This window comes from Pseudopipra pipra, chromosome 4 (assembly GCF_036250125.1).
Source record: "Pseudopipra pipra isolate bDixPip1 chromosome 4, bDixPip1.hap1, whole genome shotgun sequence".
In the NCBI taxonomy this organism is placed as follows: domain Eukaryota; kingdom Metazoa; phylum Chordata; class Aves; order Passeriformes; family Pipridae; genus Pseudopipra; species Pseudopipra pipra.
The window spans coordinates 20,752,979-20,772,074 of record NC_087552.1 but is presented as its reverse complement, the minus strand read 5'-3'; the positions used below and the strand labels follow the sequence as shown (position 1 = coordinate 20,772,074).

At 42.2% G+C, this 19,096-nt stretch overlaps 1 protein-coding gene across 7 annotated transcripts in view; it reads left to right on the top strand.

Annotated features, from left to right (window-relative positions):
• The first annotated feature begins 471 nt into the window (after positions 1-471).
• The window catches only part of FAM13A (family with sequence similarity 13 member A), a 139,441-nt gene continuing 120,816 nt past the window's right edge, over positions 472-19,096 (top strand). For 3 of the 7 annotated variants that reach the window (XM_064651896.1, XM_064651899.1, XM_064651895.1), the window contains exons 1-3: positions 12,991-13,129; positions 15,615-15,804; positions 18,484-18,693. In XM_064651896.1, the coding sequence (XP_064507966.1) occupies positions 13,103-13,129; positions 15,615-15,804; positions 18,484-18,693 (427 nt within the window). In that variant the 5' untranslated portion in view covers positions 12,991-13,102. Of the gene's footprint in view, positions 720-12,985; positions 13,130-15,614; positions 15,805-18,483; positions 18,694-19,096 lie in introns of those variants that run through there. The other 4 variants (XM_064651901.1, XM_064651898.1, XM_064651900.1 and 1 more) reach the window with 4 other exon arrangements.

Genomic DNA, 19,096 nt, shown 5'->3' with positions numbered 1-19,096 from the left:
CTCTGAAGAAAAATACTGTATCATTAAGGGCTGTATATTGATGCATCTGCCTTTGGGGTCAAGTTAAAGCTGTACAGACAGCCCGTGTTACAGTTCCTCCTCAGTTCTGAGTGATGCAGATTAAACAGTGCTCTTTTGCAGTAGAATTTGGGGGGTTGTATAAATGTATGCCACAAGGAAGTCAGTAAGTGACAGCAGTTTAAAGATCTCTCAACAGAAAAGTAAAAGAAGAAAAAGCAAATTGAAGCAAAACCACCAAACAGTTGAAGAACATACCAGTTCTGTCTGGATTTAAAGATTAGACATAGATAATATCAAACAGGAGGAAAAAAAATCAGGTGCTTACAAGACACTCAGCACCATGTCTGAATATAAATTATGAAGCTGACTTAAAAACTGAGGTGCTTCTGTTGGCTGTTACTAACTGTAATAGCAGTCAGATGGGGTAGCAGTGATGGTGTGAACAAGCACCTTAGTCCTCAGGTGTTCTACTTGTACTCATCAATTAATTGGTTAACCTATGATTCAACATGTCCAAACCACTGACAAGTGCTTGTGAAGTATTTCAGCACTGCTGAAGCACTTGGGCATTCACTGCAGGCAACAGGAGGAAATTTTGCAATTGAGTAGCTCCTGGGCTGGGCAAGACCTCACCTCCCCTGCTTCCCTGTGCCACACCATCCTTTCCTCCCCATTGGCATACAGAGGGTATTTTTCAGGTCAGTACCTTTCTCCAGTCCCCCTGCTGCTGTCTTCTGAGGTCCTTAATCACAAATGCATCTAATTGGAGTTATTCTGGGACTTGTTATCCTTCATGTCATTATTTTGACTTCTCATGAATCAGGGTGGCTTGATAAAGGGGATTTCCTCCCTGTGGCCCTGAGCTGGCAGGCAGAGCCCTGGTACTGCTCTCCTCAGTAGAGGGTTTTCTTTCAGTGCCCTGATGGGTGCCTGTTTCTGTCCATTGCCAACCTCTGTAAAAAGCAATTGACAGCAAAGGTCAGCTTGGATTGCTGCACGGCAAACTCCAGGCCCCTTCTTCACCTGTGCTACTGGACAGGTGAAAATGTCATCAGTCCATTGGCAATGATCTGTGAGTTTTCTCTGAGATTCCTGTGCTGATACTGAAGAGTGCCCTTTTTTTGCACATGACTCAGAATAGTGGGAAAGGAAGAAGTTGCTTGGGTAGGGAAAGAATAGAAAATAGATTGGGCAAACAGATGAGGTTGAATGGATGAGATGTGTGCCATCATGTGTTGTGTTCCGTAATCCAGAGTGAAAGCAATTATTAGCAAGTACTCACAGCAGAATATGAGTTATGAAAATTACCTTGCTGTTGTTTTCTCCTCTTCTGAATCCTGACTCTAAGGCATCTCATGAAGACCGATCCCAAGAGGTTGAGTGCACAGAGAGTTCCTTCAGTGAGTAGTGCACATCAATGCTGTATTCCCTGCTGTTATGTACCTCTGTATGCTGTGTACTTCTGGGAGCAGAATTCTTTGGAGAATCTAAACTCCCTTGTAATTCCAGCACTGTCTTTGAAAATTTCTCTAATGCTACAAGCAAGGGTACTCTTTGCTAACTCAGAGTGCTAAGTCAAAATGTCAGAAGGGCATTTGTGGTCCTGTCTTTGACTGCCCATGGTTTTGGGGTGTCCTTGATGATAAGCATCCCCTGGGGGGCCAGAGCCACGGGTGTCTATTGTTTTGGGTATTCACAGGGCATACTCTTTCCTTACTGTTTGCCCCCCCAGTTGCAAATGAAGCATAGGGAGGCCTTGCCAAAAGGGCACTGCAGGATCTATCTATATCTTTACTGTGAAGTGGGGATTGTGCTCCTTTCCTGTCATGGTGAATATAACTATTCAAGGAAACTGGACTTTATAATTGTTTCATCTACATGCAAGCTATGTTGTTTTCACTGACCTTCCCAATTGTCTGCATGACCCTTATTACCCCTATGGTCTGTGAAATATAAACACAATTATCTGTGCATGGAGACTTTCCCATTTCCACTCAGGACAGGTACAGCAAGTGGCAGTGATCCCCACCGCTTTATGGTCCCTTTTATAGGCAAGGGTGCTGTGACTCCAAATCATTAGGCGCTGTGTGGGAGAGACACAGTAAAAATTACCTTACAGCCTCTGAGCTGGCAAAGACACCAAATCAGTTGTCAGCTATAGCAGGAAAAGAAGGTTATGGGAAAAATAAAACAAAACAAAAAAAACCAACCCAAGAGTAAATCAGAGCAATCAGTCATGTCTGAGTGAGATCTGTGCACATCCTTTTTTTTTTCTGGCCAGGCTTTGACAAGCTGGAGGAGAGCTGCTGTCTCCACTGCTTCCCCACAGAAACTCCCAAGCATGGAGAATCCTCTTTCTTTCTGCAGCAGGAAGCATATTGTGTATGTGTATATGCATGCGGGCATGGGGGTTTTTTTTGACTAGCTGACACTGCAAAGAAGCTGGGTTACAAACCAAAATTATGCATTGTACTTGGAACTCCTGAGCTGTGGGCAGTGTGAGATCATGAAATGAATGTGGCTGAGCATCCCCCGTGCATCTTGCTGATAATCAAGCTTTTAAAAAGCTTTGTGAAAGAGCTGAGCTGAATTCTCTAACTCAAGCTTGTTGAATGGCATTTCCCAATACACTTGTAGGTGGCAAAAATGTGGAAAACCTGACAAAGGATTAATCTTCTCCAGGAAGAAAATTTGTTATTCCAGATGTATAAGATATACAGAGCTCTGCATGACTCACAGGATGAGTGAGCAGGCAAGTAGGAGAGAAGGGTTCTGCTGCAGTGGATAAAACTTGATTTCTTCTTAAATAGAACAATTTTGTATTGGAATCTTTAAAATAAATCCAAACTTTTCAATCCCATTTTTTTCTCCTCTTGGAATGGAATTTTTCAAATAATTACGTGGTGTTTTTTATTGTGGCCTGTGTTCCTGACATACCTCCTGTTTCATCTAGACAACCCATGGCTAGTTAACTGAAAATGATAATTTATTGTTATTTATTATTTTACCCTTTCATTCAGCAGTATTCTGTTAAGACATTTTGCATTGCAAAGTTGTGTTTGAGTTTTCTATGGTCACATTCATCACACGGTTTACATCTTTGCAGCGCTCCCTTCTCCAGCCTAGCCACTGTCTGAGTGTGTCAGAGTCACTCACTGCCCTCTCGTCTCACAGACAGCCCATGGAAAGGCGAGATGGCGAGATGGATGAACTCTCTACTTCCCTTGCCTGGTCATCCCTTATTTGTCTATCTCACCAAGGGTCTTTGACACTGAAGAAACAAGGAGTGGAGGCTATTGCCCAAGGGGTTTGCATCTAAGCAGATGTTAGAGCTGGGGCTTCTTGAAAATTTCCAGATGAAAAACAACTTATTGACTAAATGAGCATGTTTGTGGAATGTGTCTGCTTCCCGTGGATAAGTCTCTTTGGCTGAAAAAGGGAAAGTCCCAAACTCAAAAAGATTTCAGTTTGGAAACTCAGTTTCTGTAAAACAGTGTGACCCAGAATTGCCATGTCATGTGGCTTTCCCTATCAAGTCTGCCCTTGGACCACAGATGGGGAAAAAAATTTACTGGGTTCCTGGAACTGCTTCCTGCTGCAACAATGTTCCCATTACATAATCCATCTTCAGACCATTTAGGTTTCTGGCCTTTACTCCTCCATACAAAAGGCTACTCCAGCACTTGACCAGGTTTTAAATATTTGTATTCTACCCTAAAATTATTCACAAGCCACAGAAGCCAGTTTGACTTTTTCCAAATTTGTTCCATACAACTCTCTCCTCTCTCTGGCGTCTCCTATACTGTAGCAGCAAGCAATCATATTTGTTTCCAGTCTTTGTTTTCCAACATCAAGCTGAATTTTCTCCTCTCTATTTGATCCTGCTAGTTCTTTTCTGCACTTGTCTTCATTTAAATTAACCTCTTATGAAGCAGGACTGAACGCAGTACTGCAGGTGAGCTTATGCCAATACCTCAAACAGCAGAACTGATCTTTCTTTGATTCAGCTGGAAACACACAGATCCTAGTATTTTCATCACAGTTCATTATTAGGCTACAGCTAAAGCAGATCTTGGCCTTTCTGCTAAAGAAGAGGGTAGGAACAGGGATCATCTGGCCAGAATGTGAGTGCGCTGTGGTGGGGCAATTTCAGACTTGAAATAATAGTTTTTCAGCCAAATGGTGTGTGCTAACATTTTACAAAAAAAAAAAAAAAAAAAAAAAAAAAAATCTGAAGAAAACTTTTTTTTCCTGCTAAGACTCTGCTGAGCTCTAGATCTCTCCTTGGTACTAGCTTTCAGGATGCTGAACAAACAGTAAAGAAGTCTGTAAAACCCAGACAAAGACAAATTTACAAAATCTGGTGTGACTGAGTTTTGCTTGGCTTCAGGATGCACAATTTCCAAGCAAAACAGGTTTGTTTACAGGTTGCTTTCTGAAGACTGTTTGAGCTGGCTTCAGCTGGGATTGCTGACTTTTATGGTAAATCAACTTGTCAAATGCCATTCACTCACAAAGTAATTATTTTACACATTTGGTAAATGCCTGATAAATTAAAAATATAACTAAAAAAACTTGTAGGGCAATGACAGCCACCACAAGATGTTCCTTCTTATCCTCTGCAGAGCATCTGGGGGGCCACAATATGGCCTCAGAGATTTAACACACAGGATGACATTTGCTCTCCTCATGGGCAATGACAAACCCCTCATAGACCAGAGATTCCTAAAGCAGAGTCAGATTAAATGCAAGTGTTATACGTTTGCACCACAGAGCTTAAGTGGAAGTTCCCTCATGAGTGGTTTGTCTCCAGTGTCCAAATCCTGTCATGTAGGCTTCTCTGCTCATACAAATTAATGGGTAGGATCCTTTCCCTGCATCAGATGTGGCTCTCTCCAGTCTGGTACTCAGAGCCTTTATTTGTTATTTTCACAGACTTGTATTGTCAAGGCAACAAAATACTAAATGTACAGAAGTTTTATTTAGGCCCAGCCTACATATTTCTCTTCTATTGATCACACTTCATTTTACCCTGCAATAAGGGACGTGTGATTTCTGTTACCTGTGAGATTAAGCTCACACACATAAAAAATGAAATTTCCAGGAGGAAAAAAATTAACCTGGTCTGCTGCATGTAGTTGGTCACCGAAAGATGAACATTTTTGATATGTAATATTGGAGATATTTCCTTTACCAAAATATGATAGCAAAAAAAACCCCAAAAACATTTATTGTCCTCAAACGTTTTTCTTCTCTTTCCTATTTATGTCCCTGGGGAATCCTGGAAACTCTTGCCTACTTTCTGACAATTGCCTGGAGTGACTGGAACTCTTGATATAGGAGCATCCCAAACACTGGGCTGTGTTGCAACCTTTTCACAAAGTTTAGCCCAGATTCAAGAGCTTGGATCCTCTTTTCAATTGACTTAAGCCTAAATCTTAGGCTAAGGCTGCCATGTGTTAACTGAGCTCACACAATGTTGCCCAGTTCACAGCCAGATTCCAGTGGGGTCTCAATCTGTCTAAATCTAAGGTTCTGGACTGCTCTGGGTACAGAGAAGTAGCCAGACATAGAGGCTGGATTGTGCTGGTGTTCTAGGCCAGGAAACACAGGCTGAAATTTTTGAGGGTTTTTGCATAGGATAGATATCCCATTAATATCCTTAGAAGTGTGTCTGAACATCTTTGGAATTGTGTTGACATCCCACTAATATCCTCAGAATTGTGTCTGAACAGCAGCACAAGCTCCCACACTCTTGTCCCATGGGGATTCTAGATATCTTTAAGCATGCTGCAGTCCTGCCAGCTGCTGCCTGGATTTGCCTGGTTCTAAAAATGTGTGCAGGTTTCACCAAGCATAATTTTTAAAACCATGTAGCTCACTGTGGAATAGAATAAAAATGCTATTCTCTTTTCTTTTACAGATGTTGTTCTTTAACAATTTAATTGCTAAGGTTGAGTGACAACCTGAGGTGGGGGCTGAGATGGGAAGAGAAAGAAGGGATGAACATTTCTTATTTGCTTGTAAAGCTCGTTACTATTCTCACAGGGTTTCCAACGAAGTCTTTTTATTCTACTGTAGGCTTGTTATGTTTTTTGGCACTCTGATCTTCTCGTGTCTCCATATTTCAACTGCTTCCTGTGTTTCTGAGTTCATTATAAAATGCCTTAGTAGCTGATATTGGGTAAAAAACACAACTATAACTTTTGGAACACAGCATGCTGCTCTTCCTTGCTCTAAGTTGGAGGACCACATACATCACCCAGCCTAAGCACTAACCACACTGAAATATGTCTGTCTCAGAAGTGGGGTAGGTGTATTAAAATGTGTGTGCTCAAAGTCAGACACCCACAAACAACGAGCATATTGAGACTGGCAGGGCAGCACTGTGCCCACGGTACAGTTCTTCTGGCAGTGCTTTTCTGGTTTTCTTGCTTGGTTTTGACTAATAGATCTGATCCGAAACTTACCAGCAGTCCATGAAATTAAATGAAATTTAGGTTTCCCCTGGTAAGATGGGATTGAACTATGGCAAGCAGATTTCTTTAATTGGTTGGCACAATGCTGGGATGGAGACACTTTCTACACCAAGCAAAACTCTTTGGAATGCAGTTTTGCTGAGATTTTAGCAAGAGGACATGCCTTATGCATCCCTGCTGCTTGGTTCATTGAGAAACCGAGGGTTACCCTCGGCCACAAAGCGTAATTTCCTTTTGCTGCCTTGCACCCATCCCCTTTTGCCACAAGATGGAGATGTAAGCCCGAGTTTAGGCCAGGTATGAAAATGCTGCTTTCCCTCCAGGAATGAATCTCTATGATCCTTGCCCACTCAGGGACCTCCTTTTATTGCTATTGTTTGGAGCCTGCATACTGGCAAGATACATTAATTTTTAAACAATTTTCTATTATTGAGGGATGTTTGGGTCTGAAAAAAGAATGTTTCTTACCTTTGTTGAAATTAAAACATCTCTGTAATGTAGTTTGCCTCAAACCATTTGAGCTGCTTGCAACTCCAAGTCTAATTTTAAAACATTGCAGCAACAGTAAGAGACAAACCTCTCTCTAAAAATACCTGTGTGTCACTAAGTAGAGATTAGTGTGCTAATGATTAGTCAGACAATAGCTGACTATTGATTTAGTCAGCTAAATCATTTCTACAGTTATACAACCTGCTTTATTTTTGGTTTTTAACTTCAAGAGTCATCAAATACCCACAAAGGTTCTGTCCCAATTGGCCAAGGGAAGAAATTCAGGCTAAAACGTGGCCCGGGCAGGTCCTTGCCCTGCAGATCTGATGTTTAGCTGGCAGTGGTGGTAGCTTGGCTGAAATGATTAACAGGCTCCGTTTCATAACACAGCAATGGGCAGCCTCTGAAAGGTTTTGGTAGAAAATACATCACACACATATTTATTTTCTGTAAGTTACTGTAGTGAAGCCTCCCATTCCTTCTGAGCTAAAGGCAAGTGTTTAGCAGGCTCAGCCCTTCATTTAGCCAGCATTTACTTAGGCCTTGCACACATATAGGGGTGATGAAAGGGGCCTGAGCACACAAAATCCCATCTTTCATCATCCATGTTATGAGGTGATACATCCTTTCATCACCAGTTTGGGACAACTGCTGTCTTTGTGAATAGCTGTAATCGCTCTCACTGGTTTGCTCCAGGATGTGGGAGGCCTAAAGAGACCAAACACTGCAGCACTTAGATGAAATTTGTGTTTAGAGTTACCTGGAGGGGAAGGAAGGCAAAATAGGTGAGTGAGGAGAGGAAGAAAATGAAACTTCAAGTACCAGAAGCCATAAACCTTAAAAAAAAAAATCTCTCCCACCCTGAAACTATTATATCAAAATGTAGGTACTGGACATTTTTCATTGTTGACCTACAATAAAAAATAATTTATTTATAAATCCTTTCTCCTATTTATCACCACTGATTATTTCTGTACTTTCTTTTGCAGTGCTATTCATATGATGAAGTACTCATCATTCAGAGTGTTCTGTTGTCAGAGGAGTCACATGTAGTAATGAATGCCCCCAACAAATATTGACTTTTTCTAAAGGAAAAAATAAAATGGGTTGTCATAGGTAATGTTGAGCAGCAGAACATTATTCAAGGGCTGGTAAAAATCAAAATTGTGTTTCAAGAACAACAATTTGGTTTTTTACTTTATTTTACTTTCATATAAGATTTCTCTTTCTCCTACATCCTCCCCTGCCTTGAAGGGCAAAGGTGCTGTGAAGACATTAAAAATTCAACCTGCCGTTTCTGTGGGGTTTACATTGGAAAAGAGTCACACAACAAATCCCTGCTCCATCTTTCAGCAAAAGAGCGCTCAAAAATGCTGGTTTAATTTTCTGTCCTCCATCTGCTGCCCAGTGGATTTTGGTGTTTCTTCATTTGGACAACACAATGAAGGGAAAATGAGATAGTTTCTAGTCCCTTCGCTGTCTGATTTTCAGGTGGAAGTGCAAGGTAGACACGTATTTTTTCACAAAAACAACAAAACCCTCCAAAATTAATACTAGTTTTACATATTTAAGATGTTTAATCCACTTACAAGAACAACATCCTGGGGAAAGTCATCCTTATTCTGACTCCAAAACCCAGTATATTTTGATCTAGTGCCACTGAAGGGCAGGCATTACCATTAAGAAGCAATGGTCCACAGAAAACTGATCAAATTGCAGCTGCCAGGTGAGAAGGCACATTTTACCTGGCGAAGGTAGTTTGTTTGAATATTTGTTTATTTTGTGTCCTCCAGCACTGGTTACCCAGGAGACCAGGATACAGGACCGTGCTGCTAGCCCCAACTATTGGCAGGCTGAGCCTAAGTGCTGGTGTGTCTTTGCTCCCCTCTTTCTTTGCAACAAAGGCGTAGGCTGCATTACAGAGAAGTAAAATCCTCAGGAGCAGTCTGGCTGTCAGACAGCTTGCATTGCATTTAGGCAGAAATTGTGTAACATGCTTTATGCTTTTACTCTCCCACATAAGTTTAACAACCATGGTGGTTTTTACTATGGCTTCATGAAGGCATAGCAATTTGCCCAGGCAAAAATTGATTGCTTTGTTGTAGTTTTGATATGGGGAGATGAGAGATTTCTCTGTTGTGCTACAAGCCAGAAGCTGCTGTGGCAGCAGCAGCTCCTGCTCTTGGTATTCTATTGCTGTTTTAAAAATCCAGTTTTTCCTAGATCATAACCTAAATTATCACACAGTCTTACGATACTACTGTTATTACAGGAAAATTGCTGAGATCACCAAATCTGCAAATGTCAATTTACATAGATATGTTTAAATTTGCAATTAGGTATGCCTGAAGAAACTTGGTATTATTTGAAATAATTTTATAATTAGTATGACTGCCTCCATCTCATTGATTCAGTAGGCTGGTAACCCTGCTGCTTAAACTATACATTAATTTGGACTCAGGTATTTGATAGCTATTTATTTTTCCTTGGTTCCTTACCATTATAGCTGTATTTCAGAGTCTAAGCAGTTCAGTAATACTTCAATACCTCACATAGACGTCTTGATTGAAGTAAATCACATGCTTTTTATTGCATGCCTTTTAATTTTCTTTAAAAAAAGGTGTCTTGTCACTGCTTTTTGGATGAGAAGTTCTGGTTAGCTACTTGATGCAGACAAACCTGTCAGCCAGATCATAGAATTACAGAATAGCCCAGGTTGGAAAGCACCTCTAGATCATCTAGTTTTAATCCCCCTGCCATGGACAGGGACACCTTCCACTAGACCAGGTTGCTCAGAGCTCCACCCAACCTGGACCTAAACACTGTATGCAGCCTGTTCCAGCGCATCACCACCCCCACAGTAAAGAGTTTTTTCCTAATATGTAATCTAAACCTACTCTAACGTGTTAGTTTGGCAATTTTGAGCTGCTCTTGCATGTTTCTTGATTTCTTGATTTGTCTCCTTCTGTCACCTGCAGCTGCCAGGTCTTACACTATGCAGGTCACTCGAGTATGCCCCATGCTTAGCTAGGCTGGCCTTCTCGTGAGTGCCCTGGAAGGTCACAGCAAATATCCCACAGCTGGCTACCTAGGCTAAACAGGAGGAAACAGTCATGTTCAAGGATTCCAGAGCTGGCAGTAGACACTTCTTTCACTTCTTTTCACCCTGCTTTTATGTGAGCTGTTATGAAATGAGTGCTGAATTCTGATGTTACAATGGAAATGATGAATAATAGTCAGGTTAAGCAGCGTATGGTATCACAGAGACAAAGGCATTACTCACAGAAATGGTGTGAGGCAGTTCCTTTGAACTTCTAACACTATCCCAGCTGTTCTTTCCCTCCGGGAATGTTGTTTCAACATCTGAGGTTAAATGCCTTATTTGTAAACAAGTGGAAGGGGAAAAAAAATATTTTTCTTCCTCTATTGATTCATTGCATGATTTTATTAGCCTGTCCTTTGCAATGTTTTTACATTAGCTTTTAGCAGTTATGTGGAATTAGAGAGTAAATGATGGAGGTGTGTATCTCAGGTAGAGAATATATTCTCTTGGCTCCCCTAAAAAGACAGGCATGCTAAAAAGCCATCGAGCTATTCTTGCACACAGATGATAACAGAATAGTTGAGAACTAAAGGAAACAACTGTGTGGCCCAAGGAAGGTAGGCATGATATGTCACAAAAGCTAGGGATACACAACTGGTGGGTCTCACAGACTTTTCATCAGTCTTTCACAATGCATTTGCTCTGATTTGAGCTCTCGTGGCTCTAGACATAGTTTATGACAAGTTGCATAAATATGCATGCATCCTGCAGTTGTTCTGTTCATGCAGTATAAAATTCCTCAGGAGTAGAAAAGGGAAGAGACAGCTGTTTGATGCAACACCTTAGCCAGAAAAAATGAAATAGCATTTCAGAGGTACAGAGGTATGCTTTTCTATTGTTGGGTTTTGGGAGTTTTCTGTTTCTCTGTGATAGGTGTGGCTGCTTCTGATTTTTTGTTTTCTAAGGGTTTTCTGAATTGCTTAAAGGAAAACAGTGAAGGTTTCCTGAGTAGGGTGCAACCTACAGTCAAATACCACAGAAGGTCTTGGCTGATTTCTGTGGTGCCAGAATACTGCTGTTCCCCATTCATCACACCTTTCTTTTGAATCGTCATCCTGAAGGGTGGTGGTTCAGTAAAGGGAGGAGAAGAACATCAGGATATATGGAAACACGTCCCTCTGGGAAGGGTGAAAGGCGCAAGAAGGAATGTATTTACTCCTAGGCTGGGGTTAGGAAAAGTTCAGGTGAATCTTACTCTGCCCTGCACAGGGGTCATTGGCCCTGTGGGGTGCTGATGAGGAAAAGTTGTGAGGGGACAAAGGCATTGAGGAAGTTTCAGTCTGGTTTTGATTCTTCTGCCACACAGGAGATGAGTATGCTGGTCTTCAGCTCTCTCAAGACTTTAAGCAAGTCCAGAAGTGTCTTTATTAACCCAGAGAAAAGTTACCAGCACATCATAGCCCCAAGTGCTCCAGTGACTTAGCAGAAGCGTGACTTTCAAGGCTCTGATTAAGAGATGGTAATGCTTGTCTTCTGGTCTTGGTTTTTATAGGATGTTCCTGCTACCTCTCAACGTATATTGATGAAACCTTAACACCGTAGCTTCTGTTTACTGTGGGTTCATGTCTGAACTCTTCACTCACAAGTGAAGTCTCCAGAGAGCTGCAGTTTCTCATCATTCCCTCTCTGGCTTACAGCTTGAAGCATGCCATTGGTTTTCATGGTGAAGCTGCAATTAGGACTAAGAAGAAAAGACCAATCTGTGATCTATGTGAAAAGTACATTAGAGGCTTACAGTAAAGAGGAGGATGGAGGAGGCTGTTACATCAATTCACTTTAAGAGTCCTAAAGTGAAATTAAAACACCAAAATTAACTATCACTAAGTCTAACTTTCTGTTGTACAAGTGCCAACTTGAAAATTAGTCATTTTGGGTTAGACTGCCTTAGAGAGGAAAACAAAAACTGAGCATGAAGGAGATTGTGATTACAGTTCTTAATAAAATAGAAATTGTGCATGAGAACTCAGATCTGCAGGTAGCATTTTCCTCATCTAGAAGGTTTGATAAAATTTTCTTTTTCCTTCTGTTTACTCTATTTGGACAGACTTCCTTTTGTCCATGTACCAGAAGCGGGTATTTCTGAGAGACGCTTTCCAAAGACCTTTGCTCCTATCCCAATGCTAAGGCCCTGCCGAGCAGTGCTTACATCTGATACAGAAATAAAAATGTGGGTGCTTTTCTTCCACAAACAAACAAACAAAAGTCGAACATTTGAAACACCAGAACTCTACAGTTCTGTTTTGAAATGCACTTTTAATTTCTAGGACAAACACTGCTTCCAGGCTGCGGCGACCGGGAGAAGGGCGACGGGGGAGCGAATTCTTCTTCCCACCACCACCATGCCGTGACTGCCGGCAGGCGCTAGATGTGAAGAGTGTCCTGCCCTCCACTTTTTGCTTTAACTTTTCACTTCTTTCACCAACGTATCCCTAGATGGACACTCACAGGGGGGACGGGGGCTACGCTTGCACTGCTTCACACCTTCCAAACTCAGGCCACGCGTTGCCCCGCGCCGTGCTCCGCAGGGCCCCTGGCAGTGCCATGGCGCAGGAAGGTTTGTTTTCCCTGGCTGCCCGGCTGCGATTCCTCCCGCAGCCCCGCTAACGTTACCGGGCTGAACGCGGCGTCGCGGAGACCCTTCCAGCGGCGGCCCGGCTGTGCCCGAGCCCGGGCTCGCACACGGGCCGAGCGGCTCCTCTCCCTCCCCGCCCGGCACCGGGCTCCGAGCGGCAGCTCCCGGCCCGGGCCCTCGGCGATGCCCAGGGACCGCCCGGTGCAGCCGCCGGGCCCGTGGCCCGGCCGCCATGACCCGGGGAGGCTCCAGGAGGCAGAGCCGCCCCCGCCGAGCCCTCCCGGCCGCTCCGGAGGGAGGCGGGGGAACGACCCCGCTCCCCACGCGGGCCGCGGGGCGGGCCGGGGCGGCGGGCGGCACCTCGGGGCCGCGGCTCTCGCCGGGAGGGGCCCGCCGGGAGCAGCGAGGGCGGGCGGCCGGGGCGGAGCGGGAGCCGAGATGGGGGCCGGGGCGCTGGCCGTACGCGTGAGTAGGGGCTGGCGGCGGGACGGGCTCGGGGACGGGGCGGCGCTGCCGGGGGAGCGGCTGCGGAGCGCGGCCAGGGAGCAGGGGGATGGATGGCGGCTGGAGGAGCCTCCGCCCGCCCGCCCCGCCGGGGTCCGTCGCGGGGCCGGGGGAGGAGAGCCCGGCCTGGGCCCTGCGCCTTCTGCTCGTCCCGAGCGCTCCCCTCCTCTCCCTTCCCTCCCTCTCGGCAGCTCTCTCGTTTGGGAGAGGTGAAGATTAATAAAGACAATTCCAGCCGGTCTTATTCCCCCCCCCCATTATTTAAGCCAGAGAGCAACTGCGCTGCCGTGTTCCCCGCGTTAAAGTTCCTAGATGAGCTGTAAAAGTGCGTCCCTGTGGCGTATAAATAGCTTTTCTCCATGTGTCTGGGCGGCACTTTTTGGCGGCATCGTGCAGGGATGATTTAAGTTACTTTCCCAGTCTTGTGATCACTAACAGTGGCATTAATGTTTGGACACGGTTTCACAGTGTAAAGTCGGATCCTCCATCTATAAGGCAACGTAACACTGAACTCTTTGTTTCAGAGCTGTTTTGAGGGGATGATTTTATTTTGATTTTGGTTAGATGTGTATTCTGGATAACCGCGTAATTTTTTGTTCTCTAGTTAGCGCAGCCTCTCCAGGTCGTGAAACAAGCTCGAAAATTTTCTCAGTTCCCATGTTTCCAGAAACATGGGAAACGTCTGTTGGCTCTTATGGAAATTTAAATAGTGAGTTTCCCCAAGTAAGTCCAGCTCAGTTATTCAGGTTTTCGAATGCTGAAACAGGCTGGAAATGCTGTAACTGAGCAAGATTGTGAGGCTAATTGAAGGCCTTAATTGGAAAAGCTCTCTGAGCATCACAGCTGCTCAGAAACTGCTCAAAGGATTTTTGCTGTCTTCTGAATTTAACCTAGGCTAGACGATTTTTCCCTTGGCGTGTATCTGCCTGGAATAAAAATCATTTATTATTCATTAATCTTGAATGGGAACATGTCTCTTTGAAAGAAATGTGGTATTTTAATGTTGGTCAGATTTTAGTTCAAACACTAGTAAGTGTACTGTTTATCATAAATATTTATAAGGTGGTCACAATAATGCAATGTTGCAATTCTGTTTCACAAATAGTGAAACATATTTATGATGTTTATATAAACAATGTCTCTTGTAAATATCAGGTGTGTTGCATAGGACCTGGGACTGTAGAACACACATGTGCTTCAAATAGCTGTGTTTAATGGAAAAAGCACAGCAAAGTGGGTGAACTGCCGTATCATTTTATGTCTGAAAGAAGGGCAGTCATGTTTAATACAGCACCGATGCAGATGTTCATGTAGCTTACAGGCTACAGTAAAAATATGGACTCACAACTGAAGAGATTTTAAAGTTTTTTTAAAATAAAACAGGTATACCATGCTAAAATCTGTCTTAATACAATAAAATGCCAAGACTTAGTCAAGAGTCTGAGCACATTTTTGTGTTACCATACAGTATTCTCTATGTTTCTACTAGCGATTTGTTAATGAAACACAGTAGGAATAAATTCATTTTCAAGCACCATGCAAGTGGTGGACAAAGAGCTCGAACTCTGTGGTAGCAGTGGCCCCCACTTCTGCAGTGTGATCACGACTGTGATGGGTGATGCTGCTGCTCTGCCTTGAACGGTCTTTCCAAATGTCATGCTGTAGGCTGATTTAGATTTCTGCCTATTATGGATCCTATAAATTTATCATGTGTTATTTTATTCCTCTGGGTTTTGTTGACTGTATTCCTGTGTTTTCCCTGCCACTGCAACTCAAAACTTTTGAGAACATTGTGCCTCTAGAAGAACCTATCGGATTAAGGGTTTATTGTGGAGTTGTTTTTCTACCCCCCTTATTATGTGTGATTAGATTACATAGTCCGTTTCTAAGCTTAAAACCTCAGTAATTAAATTTCAGACTTAGCAGATACTAAACATAACGTAAAATCTTTCAAAAGGGTCCATCTCACCTGACGGTGGCCAAAATGAATCCCTAATGAATAGCATTTGGAAGAAGGGTGTAGTAAACCTTCCCCAGAGTACTCTCCCTGACAGGCATCCTGGAGACAAGCTGAACTAATGGTGGTGTGTTGGGATTCTTTGTGTTTGTCCGGTTGCTTTTGTAATCCATGTGAACTTCATGAGTTACAGGAGCAGTCTCCTGTGACTCCTAGTTACTTGTTATTCTAGTAGAAAGCTTGCCTATAAAAGTCTTTCTCTGTTAACTACAGACTACCTACACGCTTTTCTTGTTCCTTTTCCAGTTTCTTTCTTTGTTAATTTTTCTTTTCCTACTTCACAGATATTTTTCCTGTAGATTAAAAGAAAGTAAGACCAAAACCTTATTCTGGAGTGTAAAAGCCAGTTTTGATATGTGTGCTTAATGTTGTGACTGTGCAACCTTCTACAGGAAATGTGACTAATCCACTTTTTTTTCCTCCTTTAAGCAAAGCAAAACGGCTGTGAGATTGAAGGAGGACATGAAAAAGATAGCTGTGCTTCCACTGAACAAGCAGAGGGACTCAACTTGTCCAAAGGTGTTTGGCGTGAGTCTTCTGGAGCTCCAGCAGCAGGGACTGAGCAAAAACGGTATCCCAATAGTTGTGTGGAATATAGTCGAGTACCTCACTCAACATGGTAAGCTTAGTGGAATCACTTTTGCTTAGTTGCACTCTTTATGTAAGACTCTTCAATGGGAAGATATGTCTCTTTTTGTGGTACTAACCACAGACAAAGAATATTACTGCATATAGTTTGCTTCCTTTTTTCTTTTTTCCTGCTTTGATGCTGAATTTACTTTTTAATATGTTTATAAAGGTAAACTACAGTGTTAAGTAGCAACACACTCTCATAAACAAGATGTTCAGTTTATAAATAGAATGTATTCCGTTTGTGAAGGTTTGTATTGTTTTCTAGTTGCAAAACATTTGTCTTTAACACTTTTTGACAGTGAGAAGATGTAGGTATCTATACAGAGGTATTCACAGATACTCCCCCTCTACTCCCCCCCAGTCAGAGAACATTACTGAAAAGGAGTTCATGTTCTTACTGGTTTTCAGATAGATTCTAGTTATGAATCCCCTCAAGGAGGTAGGTGTTCAATTCTTAGCTCCTCTTTGCACTCATTTAATGGGACTTTACTTCTTGTTGTTGAAATAAATCTTGCAGAAATCTAGAGCACCACTGATGCACAGATGTATTCTGTGGCGCTTGGTCAGCAATGAAAAAGGTTTTGTGGAGATAATTTCATCTTGTAAGAAGTTGCATCTGGTTTTACCCTAAGGTTTTTCTTCTACCTACTCAGTAATGATAATCCAATTGCAGAGCCTTAGATTCCATGACAGTATCTTGATAGATCCTCAGAAGCTGATAGATGCAATCATGGCTTGAAAGTTAGCTTGGATTAGGGTACAGTGCAAATTTAAAACGTGGTCCTACCTTTACACAGCAGCATCTTGCTTGATCTATTTCAATTTACCTTAAAGTGGTTTGCTAGAACACTGAAAGAGCAAGGATGGAAAAAGTTTTGCATCAGTTAGGATTTAATCAAAACCAGAAGCTGACAAACGCTCTTGACTGCAAGTTGTGGGCTGCACTCTGTGTTCCATAAAAAGATCAGAATCCCACACAACTGTGTCCCAAATATGGACTAAACAAGCCAAGTTTTCTACTCTGCAGCTAGATTAGCTGGGCTTCTGAATGCCAAGTTGATTATCCAGCCCCAATAAAGATACAATCCATTCTCCTTCTCAAAAGCTCAAGCTAGATCTCAAAGACATTCTCTTACATGGGAAGAAGTTCTTCAAATGAGCGTCCTGTGCCTGTATAAGGTTTGTTTTGTGAATTAATGGCAAAGTTAACTGTGAAGACGTTTTTAACAGAGGGCCAGAGAACCAGTCTGAGCTGACTGTTGGGCAGATACATCCTTGAACTAAGTTTGCATTAAGCTGCCTATTTCCAAATTTATAGATGAAGTGAAATTTCCCTCTTCTGTATTTAGTACTGTCTGATTGCTGTTATCAGGATGTTCTAGCCTCTCTTTATTTCTATAAATGACTGAGGAAGAGGAAAGGAAGTTTGATCTATATTCTTTGCTCACTCAGTGCTGCAAAAATGAAAATCATGATTGAGATGAGGTGTCTTCTGCCCTCGAGATGGCAGCACAGCATGCCACATAAAAATGGATTTCATTGTGAATACAGGAAAACAAATTCTGTCAGCACTATTTCATAGTAGTCGAGTAAAATGTTTGAGTGCTTGTCCATTTTTTTCCCCTTACTTAGAGCCATTTGTCTTCTGGTCCAATAAAAGATTATTTTTCTCTACAAACTCTGCTGCATTAGAATTGACTTCTTGGACTGGAAACATTCTGTTAAGATTGCTGTTTCATGATGTCTAGTCTGAACTGATAAAAACCATATATATTTTGATCCTTTTAGTGTTATATTTCTGAAGAAGAACAAGCAGGAATATAGACAGTATTAGAAAAGGCAGAATGTTTGTGGTGAAAGTGTTCTAGAGGAAAATTAATTTACTGAGTTCAGTTTTAGGCTCTTCACAGGAGGTTATGAATCTCAACAAATGCCTAGAAAATGATGTTAGATATAGTATGATTTGTCTGGCTTGCTCTGTCAAAGCCTCCTTCTTTCTACATCTCCTTCACTAGGTGTGAGTTGTCTAACCTGTGGTGATCGATACCGTTTCTTTTCATTGTGAAATACTTTGGTCTTTGTGCTGTCCAAAATACATATTTGCTCACTGAGATTTCTTACTATCATAAAGTTGCAGTACTCATAATGGAGTTACTGCTGCAGTCAGCATATGTTCAGATGTTTTTGCTTCACGATGGTCACGCGTAAGAACCTGTTACCCTGAAACGTGAAGCTGGCAGTAGTCACATGTGTGAGTTTGGCAGAGTCCTGCTCAAGATAATGGGCTACTTGCAAAAATGAAACAACAGAACTGTTTTATAGAGTCCTTTGTGGGATCCTTTTCTCTTGAAATATACCAATACAAAATGTGTCTGTCTGAATTGGTTTCTCCGTGAGGTTACAGCAATGCCACTGAGTTTTGTGGGTTCTCAAAAGAGTATCCCAGGCCTCAAGATCTTGTCACTAGTATTCGTTATTTTTCCTAATCCAACTACTTGACTAGAGGGGGTTTCTGGGGGCAAAGTAGTACTTTTTTTAAACTGTGGTGTATTAATTGCTCTCTTTTATATTACTACATGTATATTATTCACACTAAATATCTGTTTCATCGTGTCACTGGGATGTCTTAGTTCTGATCAGTCTTACCTGCAATATATAATTACAGGTATGACGCAGGAAGGTCTCTTCAGAGTAAATGGCAGCATGAAAATGGTGGAGCAGTTGCGTCTGCAGTACGAACGTGGAGAAGAAGTGGAACTTGTTAAAGATGGTGATGTGTACTCAGCAGCCAGTCTGTTGAAATTATTTTTGAGAGAGTTGCCAGATGGGATTATCACGTCTGCCTTACATCCCAGATTCATTCAGCTTTACCAGGGTAAGTGAAGAGGTAAAATATCAGTCCTTCAATGCACTTTCTTTCTGGATTACTGGTTTCTTGGTTTACCTACTTTGTTTCTCATTTCCTTTGACTTTAGCTCTTACCTGCTCCCAGATGTGCAATTCTTACAAGAGGCAGAAAAATGCTTCTTATGTGCTTGTAAAGTCTGGACTATTTATGATTTTCTTATCCAGTTGTATCTGCTGAATATAAACTGAAATGATCAGCTGGTTTCTTTGAGCAAACTTGTAGACAACAGCTGCTGTCTATGTAGGACAGAGTTTTGATTCTGTTTGCTGGGGTGGTTTCTGGCAGTTTCATTGTAATGGACTCTGAAAAGTTACAACTTCATCTGCTAATCAAATTGGGCCAAAACCATACATTGTCGAAGTTTCTGCTT